A 15,086-nucleotide genomic window follows, 5' to 3' on the forward strand; every position below is an offset into this window, starting at 1 on the left:
AGAAGCAGGAACAGATTATTTTCATAAAATGTGTGATCAGATAAATAATTTTACAAAATATAAAAGTATACATTACATCAAATGAGTTCTGCATAATTGTTTATACTGTTAACCAGAAATGTACCGGAAACCCTGAAAATCAGCTTTAGGCAGACAGAAGCCTTTTTTTAGTCAAAAGAGACTGTCCAAAGTTGCGTACACACTTGCAATAATTATCATTGGAAACGAACGCCTAATGATCGATTGTCCGATAATTGTTAACAAAAAAAGTGCACAATGACTGACCAACGACGCCGATGAGCGAGGATTGTCACTGGAAACGAACGACCGCCCCAGCAGATCTGAATGAGAGAGGATCGTTCACTATCTACTGTGTGTACGGTCGTTCAGTGATCGTGAATGTTTCTGCAGTAGACTTTCTCCTCTACATGTCATGCATCGTTCAAACGATCGTATCCAGCATGTGTACATTATTGGTGGATTATATTTGAACGATCTTATTGTTACAACATGTACAGAATTGTGCAAAAAATACGATCGTTCAAAATAATTGTGCATAATCGTTAGTCATTCGTTTTCTAATGATAATGATTGCAAGTGTGTACATAGCTTAGAGCTACGTACACACTTCCAATTATTATCGTTGTTAAACGAACGACGAACGATCCTGCACGATATCTGCGAACGATCGTATAGCACCGATCCTGCACATACAGATAAAGACACGATCGTTCGTAGATATTGTACACACAATAGATACGATCGTTTGAGCGATACAGGGAGTGACGTGCACGACAGGAAGTGAACGAACGTTCGTTCATTACGCATGCTCAGACCATGGACGATCAAGAACGATCGTACACACGAACGATGGTCAACGATCGTCGTCCAATCCGATCCGCCGGTCCGGTCGTTCGTTTCCAACGACTTTCCTCGTTCGTCGGCGTCGTTGGTTACTTTTTTTACGAACGATTTTTGCCCAATCGATCGTTCGTCGTTCGGTTGTCGTTCATTTTGAACGATAAAAATTGGAAGTGTGTACGCAGCTTAAGTCTGTCCTGGAGAATCTGTCCCCATACTTTAACAGGCTAATGTAAATCAAAAGGGAGAGCGTGCTCCATAACAGCCAGCACTCCCTGCTATTTACTATAGAAATAATACAGAATCAGAGGAGCCCTTACAGTAAATGGCATGGCTCCCATTCGCTACTGGTTGTTTAGGAGTGCTCCAATTTGAATCACAATAGTCTGTTAGGGATGGGAGGGGTAAAGTTTGCATCAATTGATCTGGCAAAAAATAGTCATTGCCAATCGGGAATCGGAAGATTCCCTGGTTTTTACTAGATTTTTATTAGATTAAATGTTTTTATTAACATCTAATATATTGAAAGGCCTTATCCTGCTGGCAGAAGGTTGAAGACATCATTTCATCCTAACCAAAGTCATGTCACTGATCTTTTCAAATAACCTATGCCACAAAACTGTACATCCGATTTCTTATATACAGAAGCACTGCAGTAATTTAATCCCTGCACTCCAGACCTTGCCATCTTTGGTCAGGAGAATCCAGGTGCTTAATCATAGGTTTATTATTTATGGAGTCACAACAGCGGAGTAACAGCAATAAATAAACTTAATGAGTTTCACACTAAATCTGCTTACTCATGACTGGAACTTCTTTCATTATAAATGATAAAGATGATACTGTTGCTGACATGTGACATGCAGGAATGCATTTGTACAGAGTTAAAAAGGTATGAAAAGTCACTTTTAAAAGATTCCGTGGCCTTCACATTTAGGGTAAAGTGTTTTTGTAAAGCTCTCCCCCCACCCCAGCTTCTAATACTTACCTTGCCAGGGGCAGGAGCACTAAATAGTCGAGTATTCTAGGTTAGGTGGGAGGTGCTCCCTAACTCTCTATGTGCAAAACAAAAACATCCATCTAATCCCAAATCTTTTTTGTTTTATTTTTAGGACTTGTATTACAATGAACTTGTTTTCTACCTCACTGTGGTGGTTCATATTGTACTGTCTTTCTTTCATCTAGAGCTTCAGAAGCAAATACCCATGGAAGCCCATTTAATACAGGAAGTGACACGGTATATTTTACTGTAGTGGATGCATATGGTAATGCCTGCTCGTTTATAAACAGCAATTATCAAGATTTTGGGACAGGACTTGTTCCAGAAGGATGTGGGTTTACCCTACAAGTAGGTTTTTTTTTTTTTAAATACATTACATTTATTTTTGTTTGCTTTTAATGTATCTTTTGCCCTTTTTGGTTATGGATAGGGAAGGGTTACCATCTTTTATTATCTCTGCTGAGAAAATTTACTCTTTCTATTAATCCTAAAAATTATCATAATTTGGGTTTATTTGGAGGCATTTCCTATTTCTGTTGTGTCTAAAAGACAGGAAGTGAAGGGAGTTTTAGGTGAGACTGTGGACTTTTTTCTTCAAAGCAAAGAAATACTCTTTTTAAAACATTTTGCATTAGTCTAGTCAACCATTTAATGAAGCTCTGCATAGTCCAAATCTTCCTGGCCTTTGCAAGCAATACTTATAAGGTATTACTTACTTGATTATTGATTGCTTTCTTTTGAATTGGGGACCTTGCCATGAATTAGAAACCTCCTACAGAATAATCCACCACATTAGATAAATATGGGCAGGTATTTTTTTTTTTATATATAGATAAGCCAGACACAGGGATGCATTTTTTATGCATATATAGATTTTAGAAAAAGAAAGATCTTTACACTTAACCATCTTCTAAAAGCCAGGTTATAGCCAGCAATACACTCTTGCATGTTATTTACATTGTCACATATTTCCTGTACTGACCTTTAGTTTTCCTTTGCTGTCCTAAGGGAATATTGACCTAGACTGTAATGCTGAATAAACATAGTAAGATGGAAGCTGAGGAGTGGCAAGATATTATTCAGTTTCTTGTAATAATATCAATATATTGTCCTTGGTGTAATCACCTCCATCTTTAGCTTAATTTAAGCAAAAATTGGAGGTCATTACAGCAAGGAAAATATATCTGGATGGGGCACAGAACAAAGACTATTTAAATTGCTGGATGTCTGAAACTACCTTAATGTTTATTCTAAAAGTCTATGAACCATACACTGGAACAAGATAGAGCTCAGCCAGTGGTCTATATCAGCTTGTTTATACATTTCAATAAAGAATTGATCCCTTGATTTATTTGTCCAATCAAGGAATTAAGTGTGGAAACAGAAGCTACTATGTTCCTGAGGAAGTGGACTATGTTCCAAAAAAAAAAGCTTTGAACTGTTATAAGCCTATCTGTAAAAATGACAAAATGACATAAACTCATTTGTATTTACGTATATATTATATAATGTTGTAAGAATTCTGCAGCGTAATCTAATCCACTTTGAAACGATTATAAACAATATCCCTGATGTAGGGAAAGGGATTTTTAGAAATAGGCCATGCCATTTACTTCCACCTTACTCTGGATATATTACTTAAATTGTAAACCAGCATTCCACCAGAAGGAGATAGTGTTTGATTTGAGCAGCCCCAGCATGCTTTAGAACCACTATCACACCGAAGGAGGATACATGCATCCCATACCCAGTGACAACAGGAATTGTCACTGACTGCAATGGAGTAAGGACTGGTGGACAGTAAGAATATCAGGGGTTTGAGGGACCCTTTGAAATACACTGACACTTTACTCAAACACCTTTTCACATTTTCCAGTTTCCCCTCTTCTTTATTTATGTTCTAAAATGCTAGTTGTGTGCAGTGTTCAACAGCTCAAACCCAAATTTACACAAATGCAGACATGAAACAGGATATACTGTAATAACAATTTCCAAAAAAAAACATATATACTGTATACAACTTTAATTTATGCAATTGCGACCATTTTTTAACATATTTAAACAGGCAAATGTTATGTATTTATTCACATTTTTCTTGGACAGAGAATCTGATATTGTCCCTTTTGTCAGAAATGACTACTTATAGGTATATTGCATAACGGCCTCCACTCACTTTTAGAAAATTATTGAGAATAAAATAAATTATGCCAGTTTGCAATTTTTTAACTAAACTCTTCTCTTTTTCCTACCATCTTCACCACTTCCACGTCCAGGTTTGGAATCCTAAGCCATCCTGATAGGCCAGGCCAAAATGGCATAACTCCTGAAAGTTCACATTTCTTCATGTATGTGTGGACTGTTAGATTGTTCCTGTGTCTACAAAAACAACTTCACAATCATCCACTCCACCATTTCACATTAAAATTATATTTCCATTGTGTGAATTTACTCAGTACATTGTATTATTGTTTGATAATAGATCAAAGTCATTAATGTTTTCTGTGGTTATATTATGTTTACTCTGTATCTCTTTGTTGAAACTACCACCAGTATGTGCTTTGTGATCATCTATGGTATACTGGTAACCTGGATTTAGGCAGGCTCTTTACTGCAGACCTCTTTGAAAATAAAATAAGTTATGCCAGTTTGCAATTTTTCACCTAAACGCTTTTCTTTTCCCTCCCATCATTACCACATTCTCTTCCAGGTTTGGAATCCTTAGCCATCTTGATAGGCCAGGCCAAAATGACATAACTCCTGAACATTCAAATTTCTTCATGTATTTGCTGGAGCCAGCTATGCCAGGATCATACAATGAGTTCCACATGTGCAGCCCAGTGTACATTCAAGGGAAATGAACAGGCAGGTAAATTTGTTTTATTGCAGAAGTCATAGCCTGTCTCTTTTACAAGAAGAGAACCTACCTGTTCAGTTGTAAGGTTTAGTTCCAATTTAAAATCCCACTATAATACCACAATAATTAACTATGAACAGCCAGGAATTTTATTGCAGAAAGGACAGGTGACATCCCTTCTATATAAAACATACTTACCTCGCTGTTGGTGATCTTTTCTCTTTTATAAACCATTAGCTAGCAATGTGTAGCTCAGTTAGGACGCCGGGATATGCTGGGTATTCTAGCATCCCCCGGGGTTTCCTTGACTGCCCTTCTGGCGTCATTCTGGCCTGGCCAATCAACATAGCTAAGGATCCAACACCTATAAGAAGACCGGGTGAAGATGGCAGCACCTGTGGCAGAGTGAGGACAGATAAGCGCAACTAAAATATTTTTTGAGAATTGCAGAGTATTTAAATTAATGGGCACTTTATGAACCTTAACATGTAACGTGTGTTTCGAGCACAGATTTCTAGATTTGTATCTTTTGCTGGATCTCATGCTGAAGATGGGGGTGTAGCAGACTTGAATCCTAAAACGAGAATAACAATATAAACAGGTTGCTGTTGTGTAAAACATTCTGTGTGTTTGAGAAAATTTAAAAAGTGCATGTAGAGCAAAAAATGTATTTCCTTGTTTTGGATCGAATACGGAGGGGTTAAACCTTTCATTATTTATATTTTTGTTCTGTGTTCTGATTTCCTTTACTTCCTGTCCTGAAATGCTACAGGTAATGTCTAAAGACCATATTTCATTCCCCCAAATGGCGACAATGACAGCAATAAATTCATATTCTAATTCTTCCCTACTCTATTCAAAACTCAAAAAATCATTTTGCTTATACATATACTTTGATATTATTGTTTTTAGTATGAGGTTTTACAATGACACACATTTAAATAGTAATTTCACAGATGCTGGCAGAACGCATTGCAATTTATTTGGGTACAGACCCCAGCAGAAAAACATATAAATAGGCACACATCCCTGCATACTATTAGGGCCATTGTACAAACATTAAAAGTTATCAGGTAACAAAATATAATTTAACAAGATAGTTCTTAATTCTAAAATTTGTATTTTTGTATTATATTTTAGAACCGAGGAAAAAACTTCTCTCTTTTACCTGGACATCCAAATTGCCTTTTACCTGGAAAACGTCCCTTCCATACAATTATACCAGCACTAGCCACCACTGCAGACACTGAAGACTTGTTATGTTCCTTTGGTGTGATGGGGGGCTTCATGCAACCACAAGGCCATGTACAGGTAAATGTGTAGAAAAATGTATTTGGCAAACAGTTATAGGCATAACAAATACTAAAGTGCATCTTTCCTAAATTTACTGTAATTGGCAAATTTTTCATTTTTTTTTTTGTTAAATCATTAAATCTTAAAAAAAAAGCACTTAAAGATTTGAGTTAATGCACTACTTTACTACTTTTCAGTCTTTAGATTTTGAAAATCTAATGGAATTTTTAAAAATGGGTTGCATGCACGATGAAGGGTTTGTGTTTTTGGTCTTGCCTAGTTGTTTGTTAAGTTAGGCGTTTGTGTTTTTATAAACATGTTTGAACATTGGCATAATGTTTTATATTTATTTTTCCATGTATATATTGTAACTATTGTATACATTACTTTTTATTATTCTGTATATATGTGATGTTTTTATTAAAAATAGGTTGCACTGTAATATGCTATCAGTGAAATTCCTTAGACCATGACCATGCTGTAACTATGAGTTTGTACAAATGCTTTTACCTGCAAACTCATTTTGACTTTTAATGAAAGACATAAAAGCTACTAATAGGAATATCTTAATCAATACCAATGTGGAATATTGCAATCATAAATTACATTTAAATGTTTGAATCACCAATAAAATTTCATATAACTTTTAATATGTTCATACCATTGAAAAAGTTACCATGTAACACTTCATGTTATAGTGTGTGAAGTGTCTCCTGTGTTTCTGCATCAGTTTGCATGATCAGGAAAGTGGACAAAGCAAAAAATAATGTGCAGTCTGCACTGGAGCAAATGCATGTAGACAGGAAATAGAAAGAGGCAGCACTAATATTCAAAGCAAACAAACAAATGAAAACAGTTATTTCCTTATATTTACTGAGAATTCAACATTCTCTAAAGTTTTTAGGATGCCTAAGCCCGGTAGATCTCACAGCTTGGCTGATTTATGGAAGACCTATTCATATGCTTTGTGGATTTATACATCTGAAGTCATCCTAAACACAGACATAAAATGGTTCGGTTCAGATCTGCCTCAGGATTGAGTGATCCAGTGATTATTCTTCTTCTTAAAGAACCAGCATCTGCACAATTGGCAGCTGTGCCACTCACTGCCACCCCCATTCATTTTCTATGGGGATTTTGTTGGGAGACTGGCGTGAGCAAGAGCTAAGTGAACCACAAACTGTTAAACAGACTGAACATAGCCAAAGGCTAGTTCAGACTAGCAGTTAAAAACTGCTGCATTTACTGCAACAGGGCAATGTACATCTCCCACTCTCTGTGCAGCACTCGTTCATTCCGCTGTAGGAAATATTCATTATGGCATACCTGTGTGTAACTTTTTTTCAATGTTAAATACTTTCTGATGTTGCTATTTTGTGTTATGAAAGTTGAGTATATAGTGTGGATTCTTATTTTTTGTTGTACAGTCTTGTAGCATTAAGATTAACAAAAATAAACTTTGATACAGAGTAGTTCAGTAATACAGTTCACTAATACAGCAATAAAATGATCTGTCTTTAAAAGTTTAAATTAAAGTAAAAAAATTACAATTTATTTTATTGTGAAAATGGAGGACTAATAAAGCTGAGTCAATTTGCCCAATGAAATTCACACTAGCAGAATAGGTCAAGTGTGCGTATGTATATTTATTTATTATTTCCATAGCTTGTTTTTTAAAATGTTTTGTTACCATTTTGTTATAGCACCAAATGATTCACGTTGAGCACTTGATTCCAGAGCATTGTGACCAACTAACATGTGACTCATCTTGAAATGATAGCCACAACACAGACACACCTGTATATATTGTGCAAACCTGGTTTTATGATGATTAATAATATTTGTGGATAAAGAAATTACTGTCGCAGAAAGCCTCAATATTTCAACACCAGTAAATTGGAGCTGCATTGTGGAAACACTAAGATAACCAGAGAACTTTAATGAGCACCATATACCAAAACATTGACTAATTTACCTTACATTTTTGGGTTGGGATGTGCAATACAAACAATCCAGACTCTCTAAAATAGTCAAACAATATATAATTACAATATATAATACAATATAATAATTTTAGTAATCTCTTGCAGCCAATCAACAATTGCAGAGATTAAGGTGTATGTTAGTAAAGTCTTTAGACCACTTTTTTACCTGACAAATTCCTTTTGTAGTTTGTACACTTTCTGTACCTGTGTTGGTGGGCATGTTGTTATAGTTTAAAAACATATGAACAGATGTAAAAAGAGGCAGATTATTTACATTAGGGCATTAGGAGGCTTTGGTTTGTGCTACATAAAGATTCACAGTAACACATTTTCTGATCCTTAACTGTTAATGTTATTTTTATTTTATTTCATTATTAAAGTTCATTGTTGCAGAGCATACATTCAGCAGCTGCCTTTTTAAAAATGTGCATTAAAAAGTGTCCACACCTATACTGGGTAAGTTGTTAGTGAGGAGCAGGGGCAAAGATGAAATAGACCTCACGATTCTTACTACCAAAAGTCCTTTAAATAATTATTAATAGCATATGGTTCCTTGCCGCACGGTAACATAGTTCATGATCATGGCTTAAGGTGATCATGAACTATTAAAGGTAAAGTTAAAGCTTAATCTAATATTTAGCTTTCTTTACCCATGCACAATTGATTTTATTTCTGAAGGGGACTGATCAAAATCATGCGCTCCATTGGTATCAGTGACTCTGCTCTCTCTTGGTTTGCTTCCTATCGGTCTGACCACTCCTTTCAAGTTTCTTTCAATGATAATTCCTCCTCTCCCACTCTCCTCCCTGTTGGTGTTCTCCAAGGGTCAGTCCTTGGACCGGTTCTCTTTTCTCTGTACGCCTCCTCTCTCGGTAGTCTCATATCTTTCTTTGGTTTACAGTACCATCTGTATGCTGATGACACTCATATCTATCTGTATCCCCTTGTCTCACTCCGTCCTGGATGAGGTCTCAACCTGCCTGTCAGCCTTAGAATCAAACTCGAGCTCCTGTGTTATGCCTTGAAATCTCTCCACAGTTCTTTTCCCACTTACTTTTCTGGCCAGGTACAAAAATATTCCCCTAGCCATTTCTCCAATGACCTACTAATGACTTTCTCACGCATAACCTCATCACACGCACGGCTCCAAGACTTTTCTAGAGCTGGCCCAACTCTCTGGAATGGTCTTCCTCATCCTATTTGGCTTGTTCCCACTTTCTGCTCCTTTGAAAGAGCACTCAAAACCCATCTTTTCAAACTTGCCTACCCATCTTCTTCATCAATATTATTATTATTATTATTATTATTATTATTATTAAAAATAATAATAGAAATTCAATGACTGTGACATTTAATAGTAATTGGTAATGCTGTAGTCCGGGTTATTTTATCCTTCAGAAGGGACAGGTGTTTTAATGGAAGGAGAGGGGAAGTTATGTGATTACTTTAGCAACAAAACCTCTATAGTAATCCTTACCTAAAGTCTGCTTCACTTTGTTTTTTTTTTATTTTTGTAGGTTGTTTTAAACATGGCAGAGTTTGGAATGAATCCCCAACTGGCTGTTGACGCTCCTCGATTTTTTGTTGAGTATGATAACAAAGGTAAAGTCCTTCAGGATTTTATTACTAGAGTATGATCTACAGAAGCTAAACAAAGACCAACTTAATTTATTCAACCTTCATTCCACATTAGGATTTGGGCAATATTCATTTAAGTAAAGCAAATCTTTTTTAAAAACAAATTGCGAATAGAAAGGTCTTTTCTGGCAGGAGGGTCAGACAAAATCCTCTGCAATAAAATAACTTTACCTGCTTGATCACAGTTCTGTTGTAGGTTCTAGCATCTTCTTCCTTTTTCTCTTCGTTGATTCAATCCTCAGTCATCTTTATTGGTCAAGCCAGGATGACCTAGCACAGGTGCACAGGAGTTTATTCAGTCCCAGTAGCTGCAGGCCAAGCTAGGATGTATTGGGTACATTGGCTTTCTATGCTGAGCTGCTCATGCTAGTGTCACATTAGCTTTGGACAGAGTGGGAATGAATTACAATTTCTAAAAGGTTTGTGTTTCAATATAAAACCAACATATAATGCTCTCTTCCAGCCCTCACAATCAAAGACAAAAAAAAGCTCTGCTGTACTTCTTTACACTGCTACTTGATTCCCATGGTTTGTTACATTGTTTAAATTAGTGGTATTTTAGTGTCATATTATTTATATATTATGTGAGTATGTCCATGGCCAATCTTGTTTATTGTAAAAGCCAATCTTATTCTTGTAAAAGATCACCCATCTATTCTATCTCAGTGATGGGTATACTCAGTCAGGTGTAACTAATTGCCTTCTTCATTGCCCACCAAGCTACATAATTGGCTTCTGTGATCAATTGTATTGAAATTGTTGATAATTCAACATAAATCAGTCATTCCTGTAGCATTGTAGTGCTTAGTAGTGGAACTGGAAGCAAACAATCAACTGTCGATGGCAAGGAAGTATCAGGGATACAGTTGTGGACAGGCACATGTCAGTAGATGGATACCAGATCAGATGGATTCCTTCAAACCAGATGGAAGAACAAGGTGGAAACTGGTCAGAGAGTCTACAAGGGACCTATGGCAGTCTTAAAATTGGTACAGGAATTTATTCCAAAGAATAATCATCCAACTCATGTGGCAACAATGTCACAAGTGTTCCACATATGTGACTGGTATGGGAAGGGGGGGATTTGCAAGAAAAAAGCCATTCCTCAAGAAAGTCTCCATTTAGCTTTGCCATAATGCACCTTGAAGATTCTGAGGACCAGTGGTTTTAGGAATTAATGAATCCAAAGTTGAATTATCTGACCTGAACACCAAATGATACATCTTGAAGAATGTCAGTACAGCTCTCCATCCATATGTACATAGCATGGCATGGGAGTGGTAGCATCCCAATGTAGTGTCTTTCTGCAGCAGAGCCAGGTGTCATGATAGAAGGAAAAACTGGTGGGGCCAAATACCATCAAACTCTTAATGGTAAATAATTATTTAGTATAATGCCACCTATAATTGAACCATCCCCACTGATGCCAACACAAATGACTGGTGCCCTAAAATTGGCCTGTCTGTTGAATTGCTATAATAAGGAGTTTCACTAGCCATTAGTGAGGTTTTGGAAAAAAACATGGTAGCCTCCTCACCCAATAGAGTAAATATATTTTCTGGCATTCTAGGAGTTGAATTGGGAAATTACAATAAGGAAGGACATAGCATGCTAGTGACTGAAAGTGACTACTATCTACTGGTAGCACATTTCAGACATTTCAGTTTTGATATATGTTTACAGAAACATGATAACAAGTATTTAAAGTTGCTAAAGAGCGAGTCCAAAAGAGTTTCATTTCAGCTTTCCAACTGCAGTATTAAATTAGCAATATGTTGATGTCAATCTTTTTGGCCATGGTTATAGTGGTGTTAAAATGAAAAAGTTTTCTGTGTATCTGTCATACTGTCATTAGTTTTCATCTTCACTTATTTTTCTATATTCAGATAAGAAATGGCACCTGTATCTTGAGGAAGGGATTGCCTGTGATGTAGTGGAGGACCTGAAGATGAGGGGCCATGTGGTGCATTGGCCTGTCACTGGCCATGACAGGAAACTGTTTGGACGTGGACAAATTATTAGTAATGGGGAATGGTGGAGAACAGGTCACATCCCCATGAAAAATGGAAGGGTATGGTGGGCTGGATCAGATCCCAGAGCAGATGGCTGTGCAATGGGCTACTGTGTAGTATAGGTGCTATTTTGTAGTGTTAAAATTGTTTGTTTTAGGAATAATTTAACTTTCATAATTACAATCCAAATTTTGAAAAATTAAAATCATCCTTGGGATTGGCTACATTAATTTTATGTTCCATCCACTTGGTTGATATTTGATTGGTGCCATGATCGTTTTCACCATTATGTAATCATTGAAATATTGTTTCTGACAAGAAATTGCTTTAAAAAATGTCAAATACTTTGTATATTTCAATTGACAATCTACCAAATAAAATAAAAAATGTTAAAAATATGACTAATAACAATTGTTTTGATCCATCAAACAACATTCAGCATTTTTGTCTAATTGGTCATTTAATTAACTAAACATATTGTATAATGTATGGGCACCGACCAGAGATTGCTAACCTGTTCCCCTGACTTTTCCTACAAAACATTGAGTATTACATTAATATATTAAGCACATGCAGCTGGGGGTCCATACTTTACAGGATATTGGTGCATCCTAAATTAAAATCTGCTTCTTCTGTTCATGGCCATTTTTACAGAGTGGAATACTCTGTCTGTTCTGTAATACATTAGTAGATGTGGGCCCATAAACAGAATAAATACTTACTTTACTAATACTAATATTAGTAATACTTTAGGGATGCAGTTTGATGTGCTTTGCTCAGACTAGGGCCCTGATTCATCAAGCAAAATCTGAAGCTCGCTCGCGCATTCGTATTCATGATCCGAAATTGTAAGCCGTCGCGCAATTCATGCTAAGGGCTACTAAATCTGGAACTAAATCCCAATATACTCATATGTCCCAGTTCCGTCAAAGGGCGCCGCTATCTTTATCTCTTCCTCCTTGCAATCTTTGACCATCTTGATTGGCAGGAACGTTCATTCAGTCTCTGCAAGTGCAGGTGCAATCAGGCAGGAGGTAGGCCTGATTGAACATTTTTTAAAGTGGAACATTAGTAGTACGTAGCAGAGTGTATTTCCACTTTTAATATAGTTTTAATCAGCAGACTTTGATGGAAAATTCAGATTTGAGCAAATTGAGCATTATGTTTAAACAATTACAGAAAAAATAGCTTTGCTTCAAAATTTTTTAATACCCCTTACCGCCGGAAAAACTGGGAAATAAAACTATATGTATCTAAATATGCAAGAAATCTAAATAAATCACATGCAAGCCATATCTATCCAGAAAAATGATAATATGTTAATGGATACTACAATGCTCTAATATATAACGTTTGGAACCAAGACATAGCCAAACCATAAAAGAAAGATCTGGTACTTGGGGGGGGGGGGGGTAACTATGAGACTTTACACAGCTGTAATTTTGATCCACCTGCAGTGTATTTAGATATTTAAACTGTTACTTTAATTGATCTATACCCCCAGAATTATGTCAGCTATAGTTTTAATTGTTTTTAATTTTCAAGTCATCGTATTTGGCGACTTGAAACATTTGCTATTGGCTTGTCAGTTTTCTATTGCTGGAAGCTGTTAGAAAGTCCCATAATAGGCTGTATGCAAAGCCAAGTATACTTTTCTGTGACCACAGATTCCCGAAAGCAAACATGATCTGTGTCTGATTTATGGTGATTCACTACTAATATTCAGGTTACAATTGGACAAAACTGTAAGTTGGAAAACAACCAGTTTTGACATTGGGAAACTAAAAAAAGTTTCTGTCCGGTACGTATCACACGTTAAGTTTACAGTATCTAGAGGTTATTGAAGGTCATAGAAAAAGCAATAAAGGTGACTAAAAAAGGTGCAACTCCCTAATCGCAGCCATTCCCTAATGTATACCTCTGGGTAACATCTGAGTGCTAGGTTTTCATGATTCATGATAAGTTTACTTGTAATATATGTTATCTTTGTGTGTTTTTTTAATTGGTGAAAATAACAACGTGTAAATGAAAAGATAAAAACTCTTAACACTAATGTTGACCAGGGATTACAAGCTGGACTCCTTATTAACCCATACACAATTCACATTTGTAATTAGAAGATCCATGGGTGTTACCTAAATGACTAAACTTACTGAAATCCACCCTGAATCACATGGCTGTACAATGTGATTTCAGTTTAACAAAATTTAATTTGAAGTAATTAGGGCTTATTGAACCATGAATAGCTTTTATAATGGCAATGTTGTGTATTTGTGAAAGAATAGGGGCATTATAAAAAAGTAGTGTATTGAGATGTATCATGTGTGGGCTCAAAAAATTGAATTTGAAGTAATTAGGGCTGATTGAACTATGAATAGCATTTTAATGGGAATGATGTACATTACTATATATAGCAGAAGCACACCACCCATCAGAGAGTTTAGTTTCGCTTAAACAGGGCATTAATCAACCCTAGAATATAATACTATCCTGTGTTTCCGCTTTTATTTCACACGATCTTTGAAATGTCACATGTACCTTTATTTTGCAAGGATCTTCTTCCTTTATATCAGAATATGTTACAACAACCACAAAGCCCAATATTGGTTATACACAATCATGTTATTCTTTCTTTTCATGAGTCCTCTCTGGGAAATAAATATAAATAAGGTGTGGCCTAATAGGAGTTTGCCAATCGAGACGTGATTTCAGCACATTTGTTAAATATATTTGTTGACATGACAAAACAATGCAGGGATGCAAATATGTGGAAAGTACCATACTATACATAAATGTGTATCACCTTTATTAAAAGGGTGGATTGCAACACCCAGCAATTCCACATATCAACATGTTTCTGTAAATACAACCACATATGTTTTCAAGATTGTTTTAAAAGTTCTGTGTCATCACCCAGAAAAAATAGGGACCTTTTGTTTTAGTATATGATTGTGCATTTTCTAAGAATGCTATATCAGCTATTTGAGTGTATGTTTTGCTTTCAAACAGTACACATTCCCAGAGTTAAAGTGGACCTATCATCACATTGTATATATTATATATATATATATATATATATATACCATTTTGTATAAAATGATGACTATCCCTTCAATACAGTCAAATAAGGAATGACTGAAGAATGAAGAAGACAGAAGAAATGGAGGTGCCCACTGGTTCCTCCACTCCCAAAAGATCAAAGAAGCCAGGTCAGTTGGGGACCTACTGGAATTGGATTGCGGAGGGATCAAGAGTTCTTTAAAAGTGTTTTTTCTTTTTTTTTCTTTTTTTTTTTTGAATGTTCTACTTTAAGTAGACAACAGAACTAAAAATTACAAATAAAATTTATACTATATAAATACACTTTTTGGTTAGCATATAGACTCCATCCTAATAATATGTCTGCTAGTTCTCTGTTTTTATAGATTGTATTGATTGGCCAC

The 15,086-nt window shown here is 35.9% G+C and overlaps 1 protein-coding gene across 1 annotated transcript in view; it reads left to right on the plus strand.

Moving 5' to 3' along the window:
* LOC140328357 (glutathione hydrolase-like YwrD proenzyme) overlaps positions 1-12,039 on the plus strand; it is a 31,848-nt gene extending 19,809 nt beyond the window's left edge. The window contains exons 8-11 of the mRNA XM_072407887.1: positions 2,047-2,209; positions 5,856-6,026; positions 9,511-9,595; positions 11,518-12,039. Coding sequence (XP_072263988.1) covers positions 2,047-2,209; positions 5,856-6,026; positions 9,511-9,595; positions 11,518-11,765 — 667 coding nt within the window. The 3' untranslated portion in view covers positions 11,766-12,039. The remainder of the gene's footprint in view (positions 1-2,046; positions 2,210-5,855; positions 6,027-9,510; positions 9,596-11,517) is intronic.
* Positions 12,040-15,086: the final 3,047 nt, after the last annotated feature.

The sequence above is a fragment of the Pyxicephalus adspersus genome, chromosome 4 (genome assembly GCF_032062135.1).
Source record: "Pyxicephalus adspersus chromosome 4, UCB_Pads_2.0, whole genome shotgun sequence".
NCBI lineage: Eukaryota > Metazoa > Chordata > Amphibia > Anura > Pyxicephalidae > Pyxicephalus > Pyxicephalus adspersus.